Below are 22,460 nucleotides of genomic sequence, written 5' to 3' on the forward strand. Positions count from 1 at the left end.
CAATATTTCCACAAGGTGGGACAAATCTTCAAAAACATTTTTGTGGGTTTTTTGCACTGCTGTCTTTCCCTGTCTGATGCATTGTAGACAGTTCTGCTATTGTGTGTAAAAGATCTTTGTTGTTGTTTCAGCCTATTCCTATAGGTACTGCAGATTTCCCCCTGCGCTCTATGCTTCTAAGTGACCGGCTGACTATCACCGCTGCTCTTCCTGTCCAAAGCTTAGACAGAGACAAAGACAAACATGATATTGGACCTCTGAATGTAATGTAACCACTAAGCTTCCATTTTATATTGAAAAAATATCCTTAGTAGTAGCAAAGTCAAGGGGGTTTGTTTCATTTTCCAGGGAAAAAGATACCACCTCAGCCTTGTTACTAGGGGTATAATTTAATGTAAACCTAATTTCCTATAGAATTTACATGATATTAGATTGAAAATGTAATTAAATATTAGAGGAGTTGATATTTCAAATATACGACATAGATTGGTTACATTGATCTTCTAAACTGAAAGAGTTACTGCTTAAACTGGAACTGGAACTGTATGAGCTATTTACATTTTCAACCCATCAAGTAACAAAAATATTGACATTAGTCTGTCACAAGTAATAAAAATATTAATCTATAAAGCAAGTAATAATTTCAGTTTTTTAAATAATTTATCAGTCAATTGATATTCAGCAAAAGATAGAAGACTAGAAACACTTGAAAGTGAGTAAGTAAATTGTCAGTGATGCATGATTATAATGAAATTTCACGGAAAGCCTTCCGAAAGCAAATGTACATTTACAAATACACATAAATGGCAGAATGGACAGCAAAAGAACAGATTACAGCCTTTCAAGATGGAAGACTAATTTAAATACTTTTTCAATACTATTTGCTATCAAATAACTTTTGCATGTTTTGCAGTGGTTCTCTGAAATAGTAATATAATGAATGGTTTCCTTGAAGGTCTCATTTGAGCTGGCAGCTGACAAGAAAGATTTCTCCACCAAGAGCAGGTCAGAGAAGACAGTGCTGAGTCCAGGCAGCTCTCCACAAAGAGGTCCTGTCTATGCAGTAGATGCTTCTGCTGGACCACAAGTTGATGAGTGCAATGGCAACATTTCACATGTTTTGGAAAGTGACCGCAGAAGGGACCCATCTCCATCAACACTTCTTCCAGTCCGGAGCATCCTGATTCCTCAGGCCAGGTCCCAGTCCACTTCCCCTCAAAGCAGAGTTCAAAACACCCCATGCAAACTCTCTCAGGGTGCAGAGAAGGAAGAGATTGACATTTTACTCCATACACTTCTCATAGTGCCTGATGGGAAGGATTTCAACTGTGCACCCATGCAGCCCAACATCTACTTAAACTGTAAGCTGTTTGGGTCTGAAGAAACCACACGATCTGTGGTCAGTTGGGGTCAGACACATCCAACTTTCAACTTGGTTCAGGTAAGTGCAATTTTGTTGCTGAATATATTGGAAATAATGCCATCCTAATGCCTTTCAGGTGTGGGGCATGTATATATTTTTTAAATATTTAAATACATATAATAAAATTAGTGATGTAAATCAGTAAAAAATAGTTGCTTTAATCAAAACGACAAATATGTAATTATTCATGAATAATCACAGATTGAAATGCTAGTTTTTCCTTGTTTTTTCAAAGGCAGATTAAAAAAACTTGTAGTGTGGTATACATGTGACAAACTAGTTAGCGGAAACCATTAATTTGACTTGTTTATACAATTTCAGAGTAGCTTTTATTATATTTGAATTAGAATCTCTTATTTTGCAGAGTAAAGTTTATAATTGAGAAAACTGCAGCATGCAGCTCACAGCTCAGACAAATCATTTCCATATTCCATCACCGGGGGAAAAAAGTCAAACTTTTGCAGCGTGTGCGTGCGTGTGCGTGTGTGCGTGCGTGCGTGCGTGTGTGTGAGAGAGAGAGAGAGAAATAGAGTGAGAAAGTGTTGAGATTTAATCCATATTTCAAATAAAAGTAATGAAATTCACATTGTGAAATTAACAGTAGAGATGTTTTGAGATGTTTACATGGCCTAATAAAACTGCTAATATTTTCACTAGGCTCTAAAACGAGTGAATTATGGGAGGGAATTTAGGCAAAATTTGTTACTGTTTTCAGATTAATCACATGCATTAACACGTTAATGGTGGCAGCACTAAATAAAATGTGGTCTTGCAGGTGGCACCAGTAGCGCTCGATTCCAGATTATTGGAGAGGATGAAGAATAATGTGATGGTCATAGAAGTCTGGTTGAGAGCAAGTCACTCCAATAATGATAAACTCCTTGGGCTGGTCAAACTACCTCTTCACCAGTTCTACATGTCCTTCAGGTTGACCTCAGGATAATTAAGTATATGTATTACTCTATATCAGTGGTTCTCAAACTGTGGTACGCTTAGTACTAGAGGTATGTGAAGCAGCAAGAAGTACACAAAATGACCTCGAAACATTTACTACTTATTTAAGGAATTTATTCATAACTGAAAATCTAAACTTTTTATGTGTAAATTTCATAATGTTTCACAGTTTTCATAATTATGCCCCAATGAAATTCATTTGTGTTGTAGAAAAATAAAAGGAGCAATGCTAACACCGTAGATGATTACGTCTGTAAGGGAACGGCGGATGGCGGGACAGCGTTCCTCTGCCCTTTTTTTCCAGGGAGGGTACGCAATCCCCCAGTTTTTTGTGAAATCCGTGTAAAGAAACCCAGATTCAGTTGCTTAATTGGATGTAAGCAAAGGCTAGAGACAGACTTTATCATTAAAAAGGGCAAAGCAAAAACGAGAAAAACAAGCTGAGACCAAGCCCGAGTAATAAGTAAGACCAGATGGTCTAAATCCAGAGGCAACCATAGAGAAAATCTAGGTGAGAATTCTGTATACGTGAAGACAAAAGAGAAAAGAAAACACTTGGCTTAAGGAAAACGTGGCCGTTCTTTGCACCATTACAGCCCTTAAGCAAGGTTTAACACAGCACCACCCCTCCTTTACCAACTGATACAAGCGCAGAGAGCCAATGATAGCACTTGCCTCAAGCGCCATGCTGTTTTCACCTGTAGCGTAATTTTTAATAATTATTTTAGATAATTTTGTGTTAAGCATGCAAATTTCAAGTAAATAAAAAAACAACCAAAACATGCAAAAATTCAATTCCTTATGCCCCTGGAACAGAGGAAGAACCAGGGGCGCACGTTTCTGTGATAAAAACCATAGGTGGAACTTTTTGGTTTGATAATGGGTGGTACTTGGCCTAAAAAGTTTGAGAACCACTGCTATATATATATATATATATATATATATATAAACAGTAAGTTTACATTTTATTTAAATTATTTATAGTAAGGCAACATTTACTTTCTCTTTTAGAGACCCTAAGATTACCCAACTGCTACTGAATGCTCAATATCCAGTGTTGGCAGTGGACAGCTACATGCCAGTAGTGGACATCTTCTCAGGTGAAACTCGTGGTAGTCTGAGAGTGTGTTTGGCTATGGGTCTTACTCAGCAGATCATAGCCCTTCAGCGCATGAGAGATGAGGAAATGACCTCTGTATTTCAGCAGCCCAGACCAGTCCACCTGCTGGACCACAAGCCAGACACAAAGGTACAGTCTGTCTTGTATAGGGATAAGCATTTTAATGTCAATTTTCAGGTTCAACTATACTTGCTCAATTTTTAATCAAATAAAACCAAAATGATACAGTGGAAAAATATTTAATATCAATATTAACAAACAATAAAACAGAAGGTATAAAATTCATTTATGGGTGGAAAGTTATAATACCTGCTTATTTAGGTTAATGATTTATCTTTATGTTTGACGGTATAGATTTACATACTACCATATAAAATGCTGAACAAGGGCTTTGACAGCTTATATAAGCTTCTGTACTGGGAAAGTTTAACATCTTACTTATTTAACCATTGTGCAGGCAAATACTTCCCCTCCTGCCAAGGCTCTTAATGAGCATGTGTTTCTGGTGCGGGTGGAGAAGGTTAAAGGACTGATGCCACTACAGTCCACTGTGTGGGGGGAAGCAGACTGCTTCATCCAGTACTCATTTCCCACTCAGGAAGATGATGCCAGCTGGGACATCGACCCACATGTTGTGGAGAGCAGTAAGCAGCTGCCAGATAATCTGTAGTTTAAACTGCACTACATATAATTTTCAACTGGTGTAAAAAACATACAGTGAGGTACTGGGATTCACTATTTCAAGAATGAAATATTTCCAAAATCAGAGTTTATTTAGATCATATCATACCTCTTAATGTATTAACCTCACATGCACAGCATGTTATAGAACGTCTTTCTTGATGGACTGAGTGCATGAGTATTTGAGTGGTCAAGATATAATGACAATAGAAGATCTTTCACTTATAATCTCAGAGGATATGCCCTTCACCTAGTTATTTTTCACCTGAGTTCTATTTAGAAAATGCTTCCAGAACCCTCCCAGTCCGCAGATTCCCCCATACAGGGAAGAATATAGAAGCACTTGACTCCAGACAGGTGTTAGCTGATCAAATACATTTAGGAGAAATTGGGGAAAGTTGGGGAAAATTTTAACTTTTAGGGACTAGGGTGTGCGTATCTATTTCACATACCACAATATAATTTCATGTTATTCCCACAGGTGTAAGTCTGAAGTCCTTTCGAACTTCACCCACTCTGTGTGTGCCTGATCCTGTGTTTGGACATTGTGAGACTCACATACTCCTGACCCCTCCTGCTGTTCCTGTGCAGAGAGTACTGCTCAGCTCTCTGGCCAGCAAGGGACCTAGCAGCAGAGGGGGAATCCACTTTGAAGTGTGGTGCAGGTAAAATACAGGCTAGTTAAACTCTGGATTATGTTGTTTTGGACAAAATACAATAGGTCACTCAGTGTTTTAATATTATTGTTATTACAGTCGCTAGACAAAAACATATTTCGTGCATCATCTATTTTCTGACATGTATTCATGTGGTTCAAGAAAAGTTGAGGTTTTTTGATAGTACTGGTGATACAACAATTATGTGGTACAAATGAGGTTGAAGTTTGGTGATATTATTGGTCAGTCCAGTTCTTCCAGAGTTATAACATATCTATAGCCTTAGACATCTTAAGTCTGGGAATGTCAGTGTTGGGTCTAGTTAGCAAATGGAAAGGAACAAATCTCAACAATGTATTGCAGTCTCAGGGTGTGTTCAGACCAAACAAGAAAATCATTTCATTTTGCGAACCAGTCATCAGAGTGGCCAGCTCGGCTTAATGCAAGGTTGTGTGTGTTTACCTAGAGGTCGTTTTACCAACTAGACAAAATGGTGAAATGGACAAAAGGAGTCAAGACAGTACCTGAAAATCCTCCACTGCACGAACAAATGCATCACATTTTGTTTTTAATGCACTCTGTTACCTCGCATAGCAATTATATATAAACCATGGGATATTGCATACTGGTTGTTTTTTTTTATGCTTTTGGATCATGTTGCATTCACACTTGAAATGAACCTGCTCAGAGCAATCTCACCAGGGTTCATTTTATTCTATCCAAAGCTGACTAGTCTGAACACACCCTACACCTGGCATTGCTGTTGTTGCTGGGTCAATTGATTCTTGACACGATATTAAATATAAAAATACATATGACCAATTTTGGGTTCAGGGAACTTATTTTAATTAATTTTCACTGTGCTGTGCAACCAGGAAAATAACTAAAAAACAAATAGAATATTCATGTGGTGAAATTTTGGCAGGTATTATTACCCAAATGTTCGGGAGCAGCTGGTAGCCAGAGGAGTGCTGCCTGTGGCTAAGCTGTGTGCCATGGTGACGATGCAAAGAAAGGGACAAACAGAAACTCAGCTTTTCTCCCTCCCGCTAATCCCAAGAATCGACATGCCATCTGATGTCCAGCCTCAGCCCTCAGGTGTCTTCTTCTCTGTGCTTCTTAGAATGATCTTAGCTTTCTGATGGTTTTTAAATGGTAGTGTGAACATTGCACTTACCAATCTCTACCAGTTCATCGTATTTTAACCCCAAGTTGCTTTTTGAAATCTGGGCCCTGAGCAGGAAGGTTTTGTGGATACTTGACTTTTCAAAATGTTCAAAAAAATTTCGCCAGTTTATTAATTTGAGTGAATTGTTAGTTTAATATACATTTTCAAAAGCAATATTTAATCAATTTTACGTAAAACACTCACTAATAAAATATATAATTTTAACAATGTATTTAAATAAAAACAGGTTTACAGTTTGCAAATACCTGGGTGCCAGCCAAATCATGTCTGTTCATTGTTATGCACAAGTACAAATTTGAACTGCCTGAAAAGAAGTACACAGTGTTATTGACGTTTAGCAATTTATACTGTCTCTCGTGTAGTGATGGATTGTGAGAATACTGTCAAAGAAAAACATGTATCTCTATGGAAGCCCCTTTCTGCCACATAAAATGGAAAAAAACAATGGCACCAATTTTTTTCCATTAATATGCAAGTTGCTATCTCAATATTTTGAGAAACTAAGTAAATATATTGAGATAATATCTCATTATTTTGAGATGTTAAGTCAATATTGTCTATATTATAGTATGCCATCTCAGTATACTGACTTATGTGGAAACGGGCTTCCATACATGCAGGAGAACTAAAAAACCTTCACTTTCAATGCAAATCAATGTAAAACGTTTTATTCTACATCATTCGGGAGCATTTCTATTGGTCCACTCATCGTTTCATCACTTCAAACAGGTTTACTTTGGGGGAAGAAATTACACAAGTAAATATTTGTGACAGTGCCACCATAATTCAAGATCCACACATTTTATATCAGGTAATATATATATATATATATATATATATATATATATATATATATATATATATATATATATATATATAATATATCAGGTAATATCAGCTGTTATATGGTTTTACCACAGTTCCAACTTTCCAGTCATTATTTACGCAAATCCTACACTTCATCTTAACGAAAGGTCTTTAAAGTCATTCGAAGAAGTGTCACATTTTTACCTTCTAATCTAACCTTTCCTAGATTTTTAATATAAAAGAGGTTAAAATCTGTAGGGCACCAACTACAACTAACTTTTTTGCAAAATTTGGCTTTAGTGTTGACTGACAGGGTCTGTGAATATTTTATTTTGAGCATTTCACTTATAAATATATGATTTGTGTTTAAGGGATCATGCACACCACTGTAAAAGTCTGAACTGAAGTTCTTCACTTGAATAATAATGTTTATTTACAGGCCTGCTTGAAGTAAGTGTTCAGTACAAGACTCGGCCAGTGAGGAGCATTGCTTTGCAGTGTGGTGTGGTGGCATCTCGTGTGGTCACTGTGGTGGTTCAGATACATAGAGCTGCTGGACTACAAGCTGCAGCACGGTTAGTAACTCACCTGTTGCTTACCATTCACTTATCTGACTCAGGGCATATTAACATAATTTGCTCAAAAGCATTACTTGTTTTGTAGGGAGGTTATATTCGTTCATATTGTTCCGATGTCTACATATGTTATGTGACATTGGTTGATGTGAAAGTGCTGTTTCAGATGCAGTTTATGGGTGTGTTCAGACTTTTCAGCTTTGGTTTGATTAAAACCAACCCTTGTGTGATGGCTCTGTTAGTGCAGTTCAATAGAGAAAGTGTGAATGCTCTGTTTTTATATAAATTCTGGTGAAGTTCATTTCAAGTGTGAATGCAGTACAAACTAAAGGACATGAATATCCAAAATGTAACAACAAAGTGTGTTAAAATTAAACAATGAGCTGAGGACAAACATACTAATGTCCTCTCTCCATAATGGACTTGCTTTGATTCATGCAGTGGAGGAATTTCTTGGGCTGTTTTATTTATTTTACCTCTGCTCTGTTCCAACTACATCCACACACAACCCCAACAAGTGTAATAAGCCCAACTGATGACTATGAACACTGGCTCACAAAATAAGTCATTCGTGGGCTGTAGAAGATTTTTTTTAATGTTTTTTTTTAACTGTGCACTTTGTTTGGATTGTAAGTTTGTCAGTGTGAACTCAAACCGTGTGTAATTTTCTTGTTTGGTCCGGAGAGAGGGAACTGATCTACAAGTCTGAACACACCCTTATATGCTCATTTACAATCTTAAAATTTGGCCACAGAATGAAACACGAAGTCAACCCTTGGAAAGCTGGAATGCAAGGCACTTATAGATTCCATCAACATAAAGCATATTTAATGATCTTATCTTGCTGCAAACAGCTGAATCTTCACTTGTAAAATGAGGAGACAAAAGGAAAAAGCCATGGATTGGTGGATTGGCTCTGGTCATAGGTGTGTGTGTGTGTGTGTGTGTGTGAGTGACTGGCTGAGTATGTGATGGGCTCACATCCTGTTAATAATGTATTCCTGCATTGTGCCAAGTGAAATGAATGAATGAATGAAAGAATTAATTAATTCATTCACAATAAAATGACCTTACACTGCTTCTCATTCTCTTGGAAAAATATGCGAAAATAGCACCACCTGTAGAAATGACTCATTTGGGTATGGGATTTTCACATAAGAGCATTAATATTAATGCATCTAGACAGTCACAAAACAGTTTAGGATTTTGTAATTAGCCCATTTCACTGTCCTCTATCCTTATGTGGGATTTAGGTTTGAAAGAGGAAGCAGTGTTATGTTAGTATGTTAAGACAAATAGAGTATTCCATTCTCTGGCAACTTTAATGTGACAGAAATACAGCACAAGTGAAAAGACAATGATGACAGAAACCATAAGGTTAAAAATTGTACACTTGTGTTTAAGCTGGCTTAAAGTAGCTTTGATGAAAACAAGCTGCTGAGCAGCATATCATTTGTTTATTGCTTGCTATTTATGCATAAAGTCAAAGAAAACATAGCCGATGAGCTAATAAAACTGATAAAACCCTGTATTTTGACTATAATTGCAGTTTTTATGGGTTGGTTTTTGTATTGAACCCCGTGATTGCGTCTCATGATTCTACTTACAGAGCTCTCGGATTGCAGTACTATTCTGAGGTGGGTGTGAACTGTTTGGTGACAGTGCAGCTGTCCTTGCTGTCAGAGAGAGAGAGCCGCAGCACGCGTGTTGTTGGCAGGAGCTTCAGTCCAGAGTTCGAGCATCACTCAGAGTTTTGCTGTGAGCTGCTGGTTCAGAGAGACATGGGAGAGACTGTGAGTCTGGCTGAGCTGCTGGAGGAAGCTGTCGTTATTTTCACACTTTACAACAGAGATACACACAAAGGTAAGCAAACTCAGGACAGTAACAACAACTACTCATAGACCTAGAGAATGTACCTTTTATTACACTAAACTGTTGTACAAGACAGTGGAATCTTAGCTTAAAGACAGGAAGTGAAATCCTAAGTCTAATTTAAACATTTCTAGTTATTATTTTGTGAATGTGTCTAATAGTATGCAGCATTATTTGTCTGACCATGACGGTGGATTTCAGTCTAGAAGGTTGGGTAAAGGCTGCATCAATGGTGTTTTTATTGCCTCAAATTTTGAGAACTTTACATTTATAAAACAATCAGTAGGTGGCACCATTTGTACATGTATTAGTTTTCAGAGTAGAGCACTAGCTGCCTGCATTGACCAGTTTCTCAAAACCAAAGCAGCCTGGACCTCTTGAAGCTCTACATTTATAATGGACTTTTCTAAATTTTAATTATTATTTATTGATTTATTTAATTTAACTTTTGATGTCAGTCAGACATATTGAAGTCGATGCTGATGCACACTTGTAAAATGCAGAAAAGCATTTGAAAAACATTGTTTTTTTTTTTTGTTTTTTTTTGAAGAATACAAAGACCATACGCATTATAATGTATTATATCTGTATGTATTATAATGTATTATAATGATATTTTAGCAGAGTAACATAGCATTACCTGGACATTTTGTTCTTCTGGAATACAGTAATTGCATCACCAAACATCACTTTGAACTCTTTAAAGTCTAATTCTGGTACCTCCGTTCACTTTTATATTATTTACAATACTGTGCAGAAGTTTTAGGCACCTAAGATAATTATATATATATATATATATTCATTATCTGTAACCGCTTATGCAATTCAGGGTCGGGGTTGGTCCAGAGCCTACCTGGAATCATTGGACGCAAGGCAGGAATACACCCTGGAGGGGGCACCAGTCCTTCACAGGGCAACACAGACACACGCACACATTCACTCACACACTCACACCTACAGACACTTTTCCAGTCGCCAATCCACCTGCAACATATATATATATATATATATATATATATATATATATGTGTGTGTGTGTGTGTGTGTGTGTGTGTGTATATATATATATATACAAATAAGAAATATATGATCATTATTTTCTACAAAGAGGTAGGTGAGAGTTTGAAGAACAATGTTTGTTAAGATTCTCCTTGATTGCATGAATTTGTTAAATCAACAGCACACATTATTTATCATTATTTATTAACCGCTAAAACTAGGTACTGGATGTTAACCTCAAATAATACAGACTCCACGAGGAGAGATTTGGACAAAGATAAACCAACATATTCACACACACAATATCACATTTACTGGAATAATGCTATTTTGGTTTTGTTCTTATGTTGGGCATTATTTGTTGTTTGTTTTTTTTAAAGGTCTGAATGCATCGAGATCTAAGGACAGTGTTTTGGGCTCTGTAAGAATTCGCCTAGTGGACCTCCTTCATAAAAGAACAGGTCAGAAGAGAAGTGATTCAAAATGGCCATATTTTCCCATTAAAATTCATCACAGTCATAATGTATATTTTTTTTTACAGGCATATCTGGTTGGTATGTTGTCTCTCCTCCTGTGAGTGTGTCATCACACTGCAATCTAAATTCTGTTGGAGGTCTTGAGCTCTCCATCCACTTTGCCCAACATGCAGATCGAGAGCGTGTGCTCAGTTCAGCTCGGCTGCTTGGGTGGGCGCCCAAAAGGGACAACAAGGAGGAGGAAGATGAAGAGGAAAGGGATTTTTCTTCTGAGACAGTGTGGTCAATAGCATTGTCAGTCTCCATACCTAGAGCCTGGCTGCCTGTCCACTGTCTGCAGCTGCCGGGTCACTCTGAGCTCCATAGATCTACATACTGTTATTACAGATACAAACTGTATGACCAGGAAGCCTTCTGTTCTGAGCTCAGACATCCAGATCTGGAGGAGGGGCAGGAGGCTTCAGGTAGAACTCGGGCTAAAATATTGTGTTTTTCAATGTTACTCAATAAAGATAATTTTTATATGTTATTTTGCAAAAGAAAAAAATTATTTCTTCATTACAATAACTTTAACAGCTCATGGAAAGAAATTGTAACTGTTGATGCAAGATATTATAAATATATTTTATTCTAATTTAATTGTATTGGTCCTTTTATTATAAACATTACACAATATAGTGGTTTTGTTCTAATGATATATATTTCTTAAATCTAAATAAATGGCCTTTTTTTGACTGAACATTTTATGATTGACATATTTCAAAATAGCATAATAATTTAACAGAAAATACCACAATAAATCTTTTCTGTAAAATGAACTTGATACACACTTGATTTTAATAAGTATCTTTATTTTTTTTTTTTCCAGACCTAAACGTAGACCTGGCCACAGTGGCATTTCCATGCAGCCACCCCATCACGCTGAGAAGAAGTCAACCCCTATGCTGGTACCTGAGAGAGGAGAGGTTGGAAGTGCAGCTGTGGGTTTCCTTTGGAAAGGAGAAAAGAGTAAGACCTCACGATTCAGACCGCCTGGTGGGTTCTGCCTTCATGGATCTCTCAGGACTGGCAACAACCTCGAAACGCAAGCAGACAATAAGTGGTACTCTTTTGTATTTACTATTAACAATAAGTATACACATTGCCATGGTCTGCTTGAATGCATTTAAGGGAGACACTTATCAACAGAGAGAGAGAGAGAGAGAGATTAACATACAGGGCATATTTATTTATTTACTTATTTATTTTTTATAAATACCCATTTACAGACAGTAAACGCATTAGACCTGCTTTGAGCATGCAAACAGGCTGGAGAGCTAACAAATGGTGAGGAAACATCCTCAGGATGTTAAAATGGCAAATGTTGCCTTTAAGCACAAAATGGATACTCCAAAGTCATTTTAATTTAGGGCTCTGATTGTGCAAATCAAATGGGATAATGTGTTTCAGTTATTTCCCTAAGTAGCCACAGTTGGCTTGATTTGAAAAGTCACAGGCTAGATTAAAAGGCCAGTGAAATGTCTCTTCTGGGTTTTTTTTAATTACACCTTTTGAAGTCTACTTTTTTGTTAATTTAAATAAATGTGTATTATTTTTTTAATAACAAATGTGCTTTATCTGGGGAAACATTACTATCAGACAAAATACTGATATCAGACACAGATATGTGCTTGTTATTAATCACTAAAATGTGATCTATGCATTTTTTTTTTTCTCTGTAGGAGTGTACCCTCTATTTAAGCGTTCAGCTGCTGATCTGGAAGGAGCCGCTCTAAGAGCCCACATCACTGCCACTGCAGGCTTGGAACCACAGTCAGGCCCAGCTCTCCTCAATGAGGAAGAGCAGTTGAGCAGCTCAGGAGAAGAGGAGGAAGACAGAGAACCCTCATCCAGACAGGCTTGCGGTCCAGATCGTGTGCGGAGATGGTCTCGTGTCTCCAGCAGACAGCACACCAAGTCAGTCATGAGCTCAGAGCTGCCACCACTATCTCACGGCACAGAGCTCAGTGATGACGAAACCTTCACGGCTACTGTCAACATAGAGAGAGCCATGCACCTCAGTCTGAAAGGTAAGGTTCCTCTGATGACAACTGGTAAGGGATAACTGGACAACTGTCCTGTTTTTAAACCTCAATCATGTCAAAGTCATCTCTCTTTGGCCAGGAGTGCCTAATCCTAAAAGTCTTACTCATATAGCCCCCATCTGGGAACAAGGAAACAAGTATATGTTTCATCTGTGGTATCTGTTGCAGTCTCTTTGAATTGATGCTCTAAAGTTAAGGTGAATAGATGTCTGTTTATTTGTGAATATTTAGTATAGAGTTTATTCTTTCACAGGTTGTCCTCTTGCTGAACGTAGTGGTGGTCTTCCCAGCTGTTGTGTCTCTTATGCCACAGCTGATGCCTCCGGTACAGTGAGCACAGATGTGGTACAGGACAGTGAATGCCCTGTGTGGGACCACCAGCAAGAATGCAGGTAGACCTCGTGCTCTGCTCAGATACTCACACTTTTAATCTTTTTCACACTGGAGTACCAAAAACCATTTACTCTCTGCTGCAGACTTTCCAAAGAGCTGCTTGTGGATCCTCAGCAATCATTGGTGTTCAAAGTCTGGCACAAAGGAGGTAAAACAAGTGCTAATCAGACTACTTAATGGGCACACTGAGAATTTCACCTATTCACCTATATTTTTTTTTCTGGTTAACAGAAGTAGAACGGGTAATAGGCTTTGCCTCTGTGGACCTATCGCCACTCCTGTCTGGCTTCCAGTCTGTGTGTGGCTGGTACAACATCACAGACTTCAGTGGACAGTGCCAGGGCCAGCTCAAAGTGTCTGTGTCTCCTCTGATGGGTGTGCAGGAGCTTCGGGCTCAGAGACAGGCCCTCTGTGAAAACAATGCCACTGACTCCAGCGTATGTCACAGAAGTTTCTTCTCCTTTTAAAGTCATAGTCTTTAAGTTTTGGATACTGATTTTGCTTTGCGCTACACCTACAAGACTTATGTAGTTAACAAGTAATGGAAGTTTATAGCCACCAACTGGCATAACCATCAATATGCACCTAACATAAGATAAGTAATCTCTTAAATGAATCGTGTGATTTCTAACAATGCATGATAAGCTGTTTATGTAAATATGACCACAAGTATGCCACATATGTAAAAACAGTTTTTTAGATACATGATGCCATATCTTAAACCACTTAATGTCATAAACCACATAATGCTGAGATTTGCATTGGTTAGATGGTTCTAACATGTGACTGTAAAATCCCTTTATCTTCTAGCTACTTCAGCCTCATTCATCCAGTGCAAAACCCAATAAGCCATATTGAGAAACTCAGTCCAGGCTGATTTCAGTAATGATTTTTTACTGAATGGTACCAAAGTCATGAAGCCATTTTCCAAAATCGAGTATAATTTTTTTCCCCCCAGAATAACATTTAAAAAAGGAGCAACTATATTTTAATAACAGTTTTGAGATAACCAGCAGAGATATAGATGAACGTAAATATTCAGTGCTTCGTCTCAAAGACACTGTCTGTCTGTCAATGTTACCATGCAGTGTATTTTAAAATGTTTACAAGGGAGATTTTAAGTAAACCAAAATGTATAGATATTGACTATTTGTATGTATTTAGATATTGTGCTGCTGACAATACACTGTATTTCAATTTCAGTCTCTGTTTAGTGCCTTGCCTTTGTGCTACCAAACCACGGCCATATACAGCAACTTTCCCAGCCACATCAGTCGCTTTTCTGAGCAGAGGATCAGCACTCCTCCTGAACATTTTGACAAAGTTTTGTCTGCCAGGTAAATACAAATAAAAAGCACCTCAGTGTGTGATATAATATGTTCATAGCAACAGTTCCAGGAAGAGTGCTTGTTAAATTGATATGGATGAAATTAATACTTCTGTCAAATTAATGCTTGTCACTTTACACTGTTTAGTTTAACTGGCATTCATTGTGTCCTGTCTTGTTTACATGTTAGTTTAGTTAGTTTAGTAAGTTTTTCAATGATCCTAGAGTATTTGTGTTTTGGTGGTTTATTTACATGAACACACTAATCTTATTGCATGAATTCACCTTATGTCTTTCCTGGGTTGAAATAAGTGTCTATGAGTGGGAAATTATAAAAATTTGCAGAGTATGTTACTTCAGAGTATGTTACTTCTCTCATATATATATATACAGTGGAACCTTTACCTACAAACTTGATCCGTTCCGTGACCCGGTTCGTAAGTAGAAAAGTTAGTTTCTCGAGTCAATTTTCCCCATTTAAAATAATGGAAAAGCAATTAATGCGTTCCAGCCCACCCCGAAAGTCACCCTTTTTGCACTGATATATATTTACAAAACTCTCAAATTAGTAAAAAAAAATACATGTAGCATTACTAAAAATAAGAGAAATACAGTGGTAACAGTAATAAAAAAGAAATAAAAAAAAGTGGTAACATATCGCTACCTTGAAGACGTGTTGACTAGATGGAGGAGTAACACAGGCACTGGCTGTGTGATGGGAGGTGAGGGGGTGGAATAACGGAGAGTAGGCGGGTGAATGTGGGGAGACGAAGTGTAGATACGGCTTAATTTTTCGATGTCTGCTATTTACACTAATGCTAATTTGCTAAAAATACAATTTGCTAATCTTAAAAGCTCACTCAATTCTGGGCGTGCTGGGAGACTCGCCTATTGGGGTCAGTGGCCATTTCTAGCCACCGGCTCGGGTTCGTTTCTACAGTTATGGTTCGTTGGTGGAGGCAAAAAATATTCAAATATATACTATAAATAATATTTAATTTATAAATATTATTTTATTTTTATTATTTATTATTTTTTAAGAGCAATAACACATTGAGCATTGTGCTGTGTCTGACTGTGGATTCCAAGACATCAGTCATCCACCCTACAGCCCGGATTAAGCCCCAAATGATTTTAACCTGTTTCCAAATATGAAGAAATATCTATGTGGAAATTGATTTTCTGATGATAGCAGGAAATTATCATTTTTGAGTAAAGATTCCCATTTGTTGTCATTTTCATTCTCCTTATGGGCCTTATTTTCCTTTATGTTATCTAAATATGCCACTCATGAATATGTTCTGGGCCCAGACTTGTGGAAACCATGGGTTTACCCAAAAAATATTAATATGGCAAACATATAAATTAAAATTAAAATTGCTAATAAATTTCTAAATATTGTATTAATCATGTTTGCCTCATTTTATCTGTGTGGTCCTATAATCTGTTGTTTTTTGTTTTTTTTTTTTTGTTTGTTTTTTTTAAGGTCTAATCAAACTGATCGTCATGATGAGCATGTGGATAACATTCGCCGTTTCCATCACGCTCTGCAGGAGGGCGAGTGTGTTTCAATGCCTTCCTGTGCTGGAGATGCCCACCCATCCAGCTCTGCCCTATTCTCAGCCCTCAGGTATTAATTCCTATTGTTGCCTACTGAGATGCCACACAAGTGTGAATTGTTGCAGAAGGCTTAAAGAAATAATTGAGCAAAAATCTAATTTTCATAATGTGCACTGGTTCTGGGTATTTGACCAGCTGTCTGGGATATTTTTTTAATTATTATTAGAGCTATAAGACTCTGCTGCAAGACTAACTGTTAAAGAAACCTGATACTCCACCAGTTAGTGGACAGATTACTACAGTATTGGTCATTACATTATTGTTTCAAACAGTTAAGAGCTGTTAAATAATTTTCAGAAGAATTGCTTATTTCGTTTCTGGCTCACAAAGCAGGAACACATGCTGAACTGGGCACCAGTTCATCACACAGCACAACATACTCACCCGGTCACTCATACACACAGTCAGTTTGGTATAGTTTCAGTTTCGCACAGCCAGTTCACCTTACCGACATGTATTTAAGGACTGTAGGAGGAAAGGGGAGAAAACACCAAACCCCTCACAGACCTGAGGTGGAGATTTAACTCAGAACCCTAGAACCCTGGAGCTTTGTGGAAGTGACATTACCGGTTGTATCACTGTGCTGTTTCATAAACTAGATTTACTAGAACTACTTGTTAAATTAAGTCTTAAGTAAACTAAGGCTGCCCAAAGTGTGTGTGTTTGACAGCCTCAAGTGATTTAGTTTATTCCCTATAAAAATGGAAGGAGTTAGATTCAATGACTATAATCACTAAATGGTTACTGCATAGTTTTTGTTGAACTTCTTCAATTTAACTTCATATATCTTAATTTCTATGTTTCAAATCAATTTTGGTTGTGTACAGAGGTTAAATAACAAATATTGTGTCTGTGTCCAGGTATTTCTGGACCTGAATATGGATGTATTATATAATAACATTAAAATATAAAAACACAATTTTTTGCCCCTCCTTAACTGTGGTGCTGTGGTCTTACATGAGAAAAAATTATAATTTGTTAAACTCTTCTACAGGAAAAACCTCAGTGAGTTGGATAATATCCAAAAGTACTTCAGTCACAAGCTGTCCACTCCAGTGTTTTCAGGGCTGAGTGAGCAGGGCCAAGGCTCCAAGCAGGAGGAACACAGAGACTCACAATCTGACACTGCACAGCTTCTTTTAAAGTCTAACCAATTGGTGGGAGAAGTTAATTCCATCATTAAAGGTATATATATTTTATTTTCCAGATTTGATCAGGTTGATAAGTTACAGCTCAGTGATATGAACATGTGTTTATGCTTTTTAGGTCTAAGTGAACATCAGACTGAAGTGTCATCTCCTTGGCAGAACCCTTCCACATTTACTGAAAAGGAAGTGTATGTTTTCTCTAATGTGGAAAGCTTAACCCTCTTGGAAACGGTGAACAGTGATTTGGAAATCTGCTCTCAGAAAGACTCGGAGAGTAGACTGGAGGATGTCTCCCCTCTCATGTCTCCTACTTCAAAAGAACCCATCCCTAAGGACATAGAAGTCAACCAGGTACAGATAGAAAAATTGGTAGTAGTGACTTTTAAAGATACATTAAATGTATAAATTAATGCTAATCATTACAGTCCAATATTTTTTCTTTACAAACAACAGACTTTGAAATGTAAAAAAAATTACTGTAAAATGTATATAAAAATAAAATAAAAATAATGTAATGATTTGCAATTTCATAGATCCATGTTTTATTGACAATTTAAAACATGGATATATCAGATGTTGAAAATAAGATAATTTACTATTTCATGACCAATATTAAAGCATTTCAAACTTGATGGCAGCAACGCATCTCAGAAAAGTTGGGATGGGCAAGAAAAGCCTTGGAAAGCAAGTGGTAGTAATAAACAGCTGAAGGAGTAATTTGCAACTAATTTGATTTGGTATAAAAAGAGAATTTGAGAGAGGTAGGGTTTCTAAGAAGTAAGAATGTGCTGAGGTTCACCAATCTGTGAAAAACAGCATCTAAAAATTGTGGAACATTCATTCATTCATATCTGTAACTGCCTATCTAGTTCAGGGTCACGGTGGGTCCGGAGCTCACCCAGAATCACAGGGCGCAAGGTGCCAGTCCTTCACAGGGCAACACACACACTCACACCTACAGACACTTTTGAGACATCAATCCACCTACCTACGTGTGTTTTTGGACCATGGGAGGAAACCGGAGCACCCGGAGGAAACCCACGCGGACACGGGGAGAACACACCAAACGCTGCTCAGACAGTCACCCGGAGCGGGACTCGAACCCACAACCTCCAGGTCCCTGTAGCTGTGTGACTGTCCCACTACCTGCTGCGCAACCGTGCCACCCGAACAATTTCAGAAAAAAAATGTTCCACAGCGGCCTTGCGCCCAATGACTCCTGGTAGGCTCCGGATCCACCGCGACCCTGAACTGGATAAGCAGTTATAGACAATGAATGAATGAATGTTCCACAGTGTAAAATTTGAAAGAAAATTGAAGATCCCATCATCTACAGAACATAATATCTTAAAAAGATTCAGAGAATCTGGAGAATCCCTGTTCACAAGAGGCAAGGTCGACTGGATGGGTGCAAACTTTGCAAAAGAGACTGGGTGCTGAACAGAAAACCTTTGGCGCATGTTGAAACGAAAAATCCAACAAAGAAGTCTCAGGACTGTTGAGCAGCTAGAATCATACATCAGACAAAAATGGAACGAGATTCCTCTCACAAAACTAAAGCAATTGGTCTCCTCACTTCCCAGACATTTATAGATTATTATTAAAAGAAATGCTACCCAGTGGTAAGTATGTGTTGCTGCTATTAAGTTCAAAATGAGTTAATATTTTTCATAAACTTATTCTAAGTTCTATTGTGAATAAAACATGGGTCTATGAGATTTGCAGATCAATTCATTGTTTTTATTTAAATTTATTTTAATTTTCGCTTTTATATAGTCAACTATGTTATATAAAAGTGTCCTATCATGCTCAACCTACTCAAAAGCTGCTATTAACAGTATTTTTTTCCAGATATGTATCAAACTGGTTCCACTTTTCATAAGCATTTTTTAAATATATATGTTTTTCCAGTGGCTGCCTCAGTTTACTGTCTTTTTAAAAAGTGATGTTGGGATAACCCACTAGAACGCTGCCCTTAGGATCTATGACTACACACACTTCAAATTTGTTATAAGTCATTCTGAGAAGTAGTATTTGACTATTTGTTCAGAGCTAAAATATTGTACTTATTATTCAAGAAGCAGAATGGGCTGAAGCTTTATAAATGCAGTGTGAATGAGTTCAGTTGAATTGCTGTTGGCTGAAAAGAAAGGTCTATGTAAGTGGATTGTATGGAAAAGGGTGCAAACAGTTTATTAATTTAATTAATAATTAGTAATATTTACAATACACCAAACTGATTTAGAACAAAATAAATTTTGTCTAGGATATTTTCCCTGTAACAAATTTAATACTCTCCTGTCCACTACCAGCAGGACAACTGCAACAGTGAGGGTGAGGCTGAGCATAATGAGGAGAATGAAGTAGAAGAGATAGAGGAAGACGACGGGGAGTTTGAGGAGACGTTGGTAGAGCCACGAGCACTAAATGAGGTGACCTCAGTCACAGACAGGACAAGCCCCTGGACTAGCGTACTGTCTGATCCTGATCTTAACTCTTTGGAGAGTGTTGAGGGGGCAGATCAGTCTCTGTGGGACTGTCCAAATAACTCACAGCGGAAAAAGAGTGAAAGTGCCGTAACCTCACAAGCTGCTCCCTCTCATCCTTTACCTGGTCAGCCTGGTGATTACTCTGATCTCTCTGATGGGTTTGAATCAGTTGAGGATGCAGCTGGAGATGTGCAGAGTGTTTGTGAGGATCACAGTGATGAGCATGGGTCCTTTACTGCTGGCTTGCATGAGGATATTACGCAGCACATTGAACAAAGGGTAGATTATGGTCATGACTTACTAGATTCTGAAGAAGATTTAACATTACCTACCAGCACAGGACTGAGCACAAAACCCCATCATGGTGAAGGTGATGAAATGAAAACAAAGCTGTATCCTTTATAAAAAAAAAAGTATTAATATGCCATGTTGCCACATTATTTGTTTTATATTCATTACATGTATCTCCACTGACTGGTTTTTATCAGGTACAGTTTTAATTGGGGCAACCGTGGCCTAATAGTAAGAGAAGCAAGTTTCCTGTGTCTGTGTGTGTGTGTAAAACTAGTTTAGATAAATTTAAATTTTGACTGGTGCAAAAAAAAAATTATGTTCATTGTGTCTATTGCCGTGTCAACAGCTACGGTCATGTGAAAAATTTAGGACACACCTTGAAAGCCTTTGTCTTTTTTAACTTTTTTAAACATATGGACATATGAGCTTCATTTGAACAGTACTGTGAGATGGAGCTTAGATAACTAAACAAATAAAGCTAAAGAAATTACTTATAAACACAAGTTGTAAAATTTAATGAACAAAATTGTACATCTCTTGTGAGGAAAATGTTAGGACACCTCTGCTGCAATGATTAGACCATCATTAAAGAGGACATTGGAGGAGGCTCTTATTTAAAGCTCAGGCATTAGTTTGATTTGCCCTTGGTTGCTGAAGTGAGTGGTATCACCATGTCGAGATCTAAAGAGATCTCTGAGGCCATCAGAAAGAAGGTTATAGATGTATATGAGACTGGGAATGGATGTAAAAAGATCTCAAAACAATTGAAAATTATATTTCGGACAGTAGAATGGCTAAGGGGAGAACATTTAAACCACCTGCCAACATGGCCATGTCAGGCCATCCTCACAAGTTTAGTCCAAGAGCAGACCGCAAGATGTCTCCAACAATCCTAAAACGTCATCACGGGACCTACAAGTGGCTCTTGCCACAGTTGATGTCAAGGGACATGCATCTACCATCAGGAAACGACTGCACAAGGAAGAAACCCTTGCTGTCAAAAAGACATCACGGCAAGACTAAAATTTGCCAGAAAGCACATAGACAAAGACCGGGACTTCCAGAACAATGTGGTTTGGACAGATGAATCAAAAGCTGAATTATTTGGACACAGTAACAGAAGATGACCAGCCAGCATTTGAGCACAAGAACCCGCAGGGAGGCAGGGAGGTGGAAATGTCATGGTTTGGGGCTGCTTTGCTGCAGCGGGGCCTGGCAAGCTCTCTGTCATATGCTATGAATTCTTCACTGTATCAGAGGGTGCTTGAGGAAAATGTGAGACGATCTTTCCATAAACTGAAGCTGAAGTGAACATGGACCATGCAACATGACCATGAGCCAAAATATTCTAGTAAATTCACAAGGAATGGCTCAAAAGTAAGAAATGGAGAGTTCTGAAATAGCCAAATCAGAGCCCGGATCTTAATCCTACTGAGATGCAGTGGTGTGATCAGTGCATTCAAGAAACCCCACAAATATCACACAAAGAATTCTGCATGGAGGAATGGGGGAAAAACCACCTCCCAGTCGATGTCGGAGACTGGTAGATGGTTACAGGAAACATCTAATTGAAGTTATTTCAACTAAAGGGGGAAATACCAGCGATTAGGGCATAGAGTGTCTTAACCTTTTTCCTCACAACAAATGCACATTTTTGTTCATTATATTTTACTTCTTATGTTTATAAATAGTTTCTTCAGACATCACAATCAGACATCATGGAAGGTTTAGGCTTACAGTTAACAAATATATATATATATATATATATAAATAGCTGTTTTGACATAATAAGGCTGATAAGGCTGTTTAACTCTGAGTATCTACAAAATTGTCCTAAAACTGCATTAATTTCACCTTTTTTCCTGCAATATACTGCATTCAACTGAGTCCGCTAGATGGCGTGCGCCTATCACTACTGACCTCAGCTAAAGTCAAGTCTATTAGGTCTACAGATTGAGTAAATTGAGTGCTACTACCCCTCTGCAGTCACCAATCACGCCAGTGTGATCTAACCACTTGGCTGTAAGACATCACAAGCGTGAACTTTTGTTGAAAGTGCTGCTTAAAACGCTGTATTGGTTTTGTTTAGACCACGATACACCAAGCAGAAATAAAGATCAAAATTAAAAAATACATTACAAAATGACATCCTCGCATAAACATTCACATACTTAAAGGAGTCTGGCATTTCATTTATATTTAGAAATTCATCATTTTAAAAATTTAAAACATTTAAAAATTTCTCATTTTAAAATAACTATGCTCCTTCAACAGACCTTGTAAATACCTTATTGTCATTTTGTTTTTAAATCTGTTCAGAATCTTGCAGAGAAAATGCATGGGTTGCATTTCA

General features: G+C 37.6%; 1 protein-coding gene across 3 annotated transcripts in view; it reads left to right on the plus strand.

The window, feature by feature from the left end:
- c2cd3 (C2 domain containing 3 centriole elongation regulator) overlaps positions 1-22,460 on the plus strand; it is a 33,313-nt gene that overhangs the window by 10,096 nt on the left and 757 nt on the right. For 2 of the 3 annotated variants that reach the window (XM_066662469.1, XM_066662468.1), the window contains 21 exons: positions 132-263; positions 956-1,441; positions 2,199-2,350; positions 3,389-3,626; positions 3,955-4,141; positions 4,660-4,843; positions 5,760-5,932; positions 7,270-7,405; positions 9,015-9,268; positions 10,657-10,737; positions 10,818-11,216; positions 11,621-11,854; positions 12,474-12,821; positions 13,090-13,228; positions 13,313-13,377; positions 13,461-13,666; positions 14,433-14,566; positions 16,043-16,186; positions 17,171-17,361; positions 17,443-17,675; positions 19,637-20,205. In XM_066662469.1, coding sequence (XP_066518566.1) covers positions 132-263; positions 956-1,441; positions 2,199-2,350; positions 3,389-3,626; positions 3,955-4,141; positions 4,660-4,843; positions 5,760-5,932; positions 7,270-7,405; positions 9,015-9,268; positions 10,657-10,737; positions 10,818-11,216; positions 11,621-11,854; positions 12,474-12,821; positions 13,090-13,228; positions 13,313-13,377; positions 13,461-13,666; positions 14,433-14,566; positions 16,043-16,186; positions 17,171-17,361; positions 17,443-17,675; positions 19,637-20,205 — 4,685 coding nt within the window. The remainder of the gene's footprint in view (positions 1-131; positions 264-955; positions 1,442-2,198; positions 2,351-3,388; positions 3,627-3,954; positions 4,142-4,659; positions 4,844-5,759; positions 5,933-7,269; positions 7,406-9,014; positions 9,269-10,656; positions 10,738-10,817; positions 11,217-11,620; positions 11,855-12,473; positions 12,822-13,089; positions 13,229-13,312; positions 13,378-13,460; positions 13,667-14,432; positions 14,567-16,042; positions 16,187-17,170; positions 17,362-17,442; positions 17,676-19,636; positions 20,206-22,460) is intronic. The other variant, XM_066662471.1, reaches the window with a different exon arrangement.

The sequence above is a fragment of the Hoplias malabaricus genome, chromosome 1 (assembly GCF_029633855.1).
Source record: "Hoplias malabaricus isolate fHopMal1 chromosome 1, fHopMal1.hap1, whole genome shotgun sequence".
NCBI lineage: Eukaryota > Metazoa > Chordata > Actinopteri > Characiformes > Erythrinidae > Hoplias > Hoplias malabaricus.